The sequence below is a fragment of the Echinops telfairi genome, unplaced genomic scaffold (assembly GCF_000313985.2).
Source record: "Echinops telfairi isolate 266 unplaced genomic scaffold, ASM31398v2 ScPeMD7_7468;HRSCAF=8506_0, whole genome shotgun sequence".
NCBI lineage: Eukaryota > Metazoa > Chordata > Mammalia > Afrosoricida > Tenrecidae > Echinops > Echinops telfairi.
In genome coordinates, this window is record NW_022111369.1 from 63,844,193 (window position 1) to 63,845,465 (window position 1,273).

The 1,273-nt window shown below is 48.5% G+C and overlaps 1 protein-coding gene across 3 annotated transcripts in view; it reads left to right on the forward strand.

Annotated features, from left to right (window-relative positions):
• Window positions 1-1,273, forward strand: part of DCUN1D4 (defective in cullin neddylation 1 domain containing 4) — an 87,946-nt gene that overhangs the window by 68,350 nt on the left and 18,323 nt on the right. For all 3 annotated transcript variants that reach the window (XM_004706282.4, XM_045284044.1, XM_045284045.1), the window contains one exon: window positions 316-407. In XM_004706282.4, the coding sequence (XP_004706339.1) occupies window positions 316-407 (92 nt within the window). The remainder of the gene's footprint in view (window positions 1-315; window positions 408-1,273) is intronic.

Consider the following 1,273-nt stretch of genomic DNA (forward strand, 5'->3'; position numbering starts at 1 on the left):
AATGCTTAGTCCAGAGTGGGTTTTCATGTTGACGCTTACTGCCAGAGTGCCCCCTGGGGAGGGCACAAACCAGGCACAAGTGCCAGGCACAACCGTGCTCATGCCCCTCGAAAGTGCGTGCTTCTTCAAACCCGTGCCCGCACTGTTAGAGGGATGGCAGTGTGCCCAGCTGGGGCTGTGTTTGACAGAGGTACCGCGTTCATATTACAGTGGCTAACCCCCAGGAACAGGCGTGGCAGGAGGTCAGGGAGTTCATTGCTGAGGGCGCTTGTTCCAATCTGATCTGTCTTTCCCTTTTTCCCCCTCCCCAAACAGGTAGTTATGCTCGTCCTAGCCTGGAAATTGGATGCACAAAACATGGGCTATTTTACTCTCCAGGAATGGCTAAAAGGAATGACTTCTCTACAGTAAGTCCCCAGGTGCACTTACGGGGACCCTGCTCCACTCCGGTGGTTGGTGGCCGCCTTGCCAAGCGCCCCGGGAGTCTGGGTTGGGGGAGTGGGAGAAAAACAGGTAATCTGGGAAAAGGTCCAGAGATGGAAAGACGAGTCCCATGTTTCTCTGTGGAGGGAGGACAGTTGTAGATGGATTCCGTCAGTTGAGAACTTTAGATGATGTACAAGGTGGGACCGGGAGCTTCAGAAAGTTTGTGAAAATTGCATAATCTTTTCATTCTATTTTTCGAAGGGTGTGCTGTTTATTTCATAGTCTTGTAAAATAGCTCTGTCCACTTATGTAATTTTACATTTTCTGGTAGCTGTGGTAGTAAAGAAAGAGGTGGGATTAACCACTGTAATAAAATTTCATGAACTTAATATAGTCAAAATACATTTTTCTGTGTAACCATATAAAAACTTAATAAAACATTTCATTCTTTAGTTAAGTCTTCAAAGTTTGATCTGTTTTCTATTTGCAGCACATCGCAATTCATAGTAGCCTCATTTCAAGTGTTTAACTGCATGTGCCTAACCCAAAACCCAGCCCACTGCTGACAAGTCCATTCTGACTGCAGGCGGCCTGGGGGCGGAGGGTCTGCTCCCTAAGGTTTCCGAGGCTGTGAGTCTATGGACGCAGACTGTTTGATCTGCCTCCCAGGGAGCAGCTGCTGCCCTTTCCACCCAGCACGTAGCCCACCACGCCACCCTTGGCTCCTAGCAGTTGCCATATTGAACTGTGTATGTCTAGCGACTACCAAGCCAAGGTTCACTCATTGGCACCTGGTTTACAACCGGGGAGGAAACGTTGAGTAATGGATAGCTCATAAGGGAAAGTA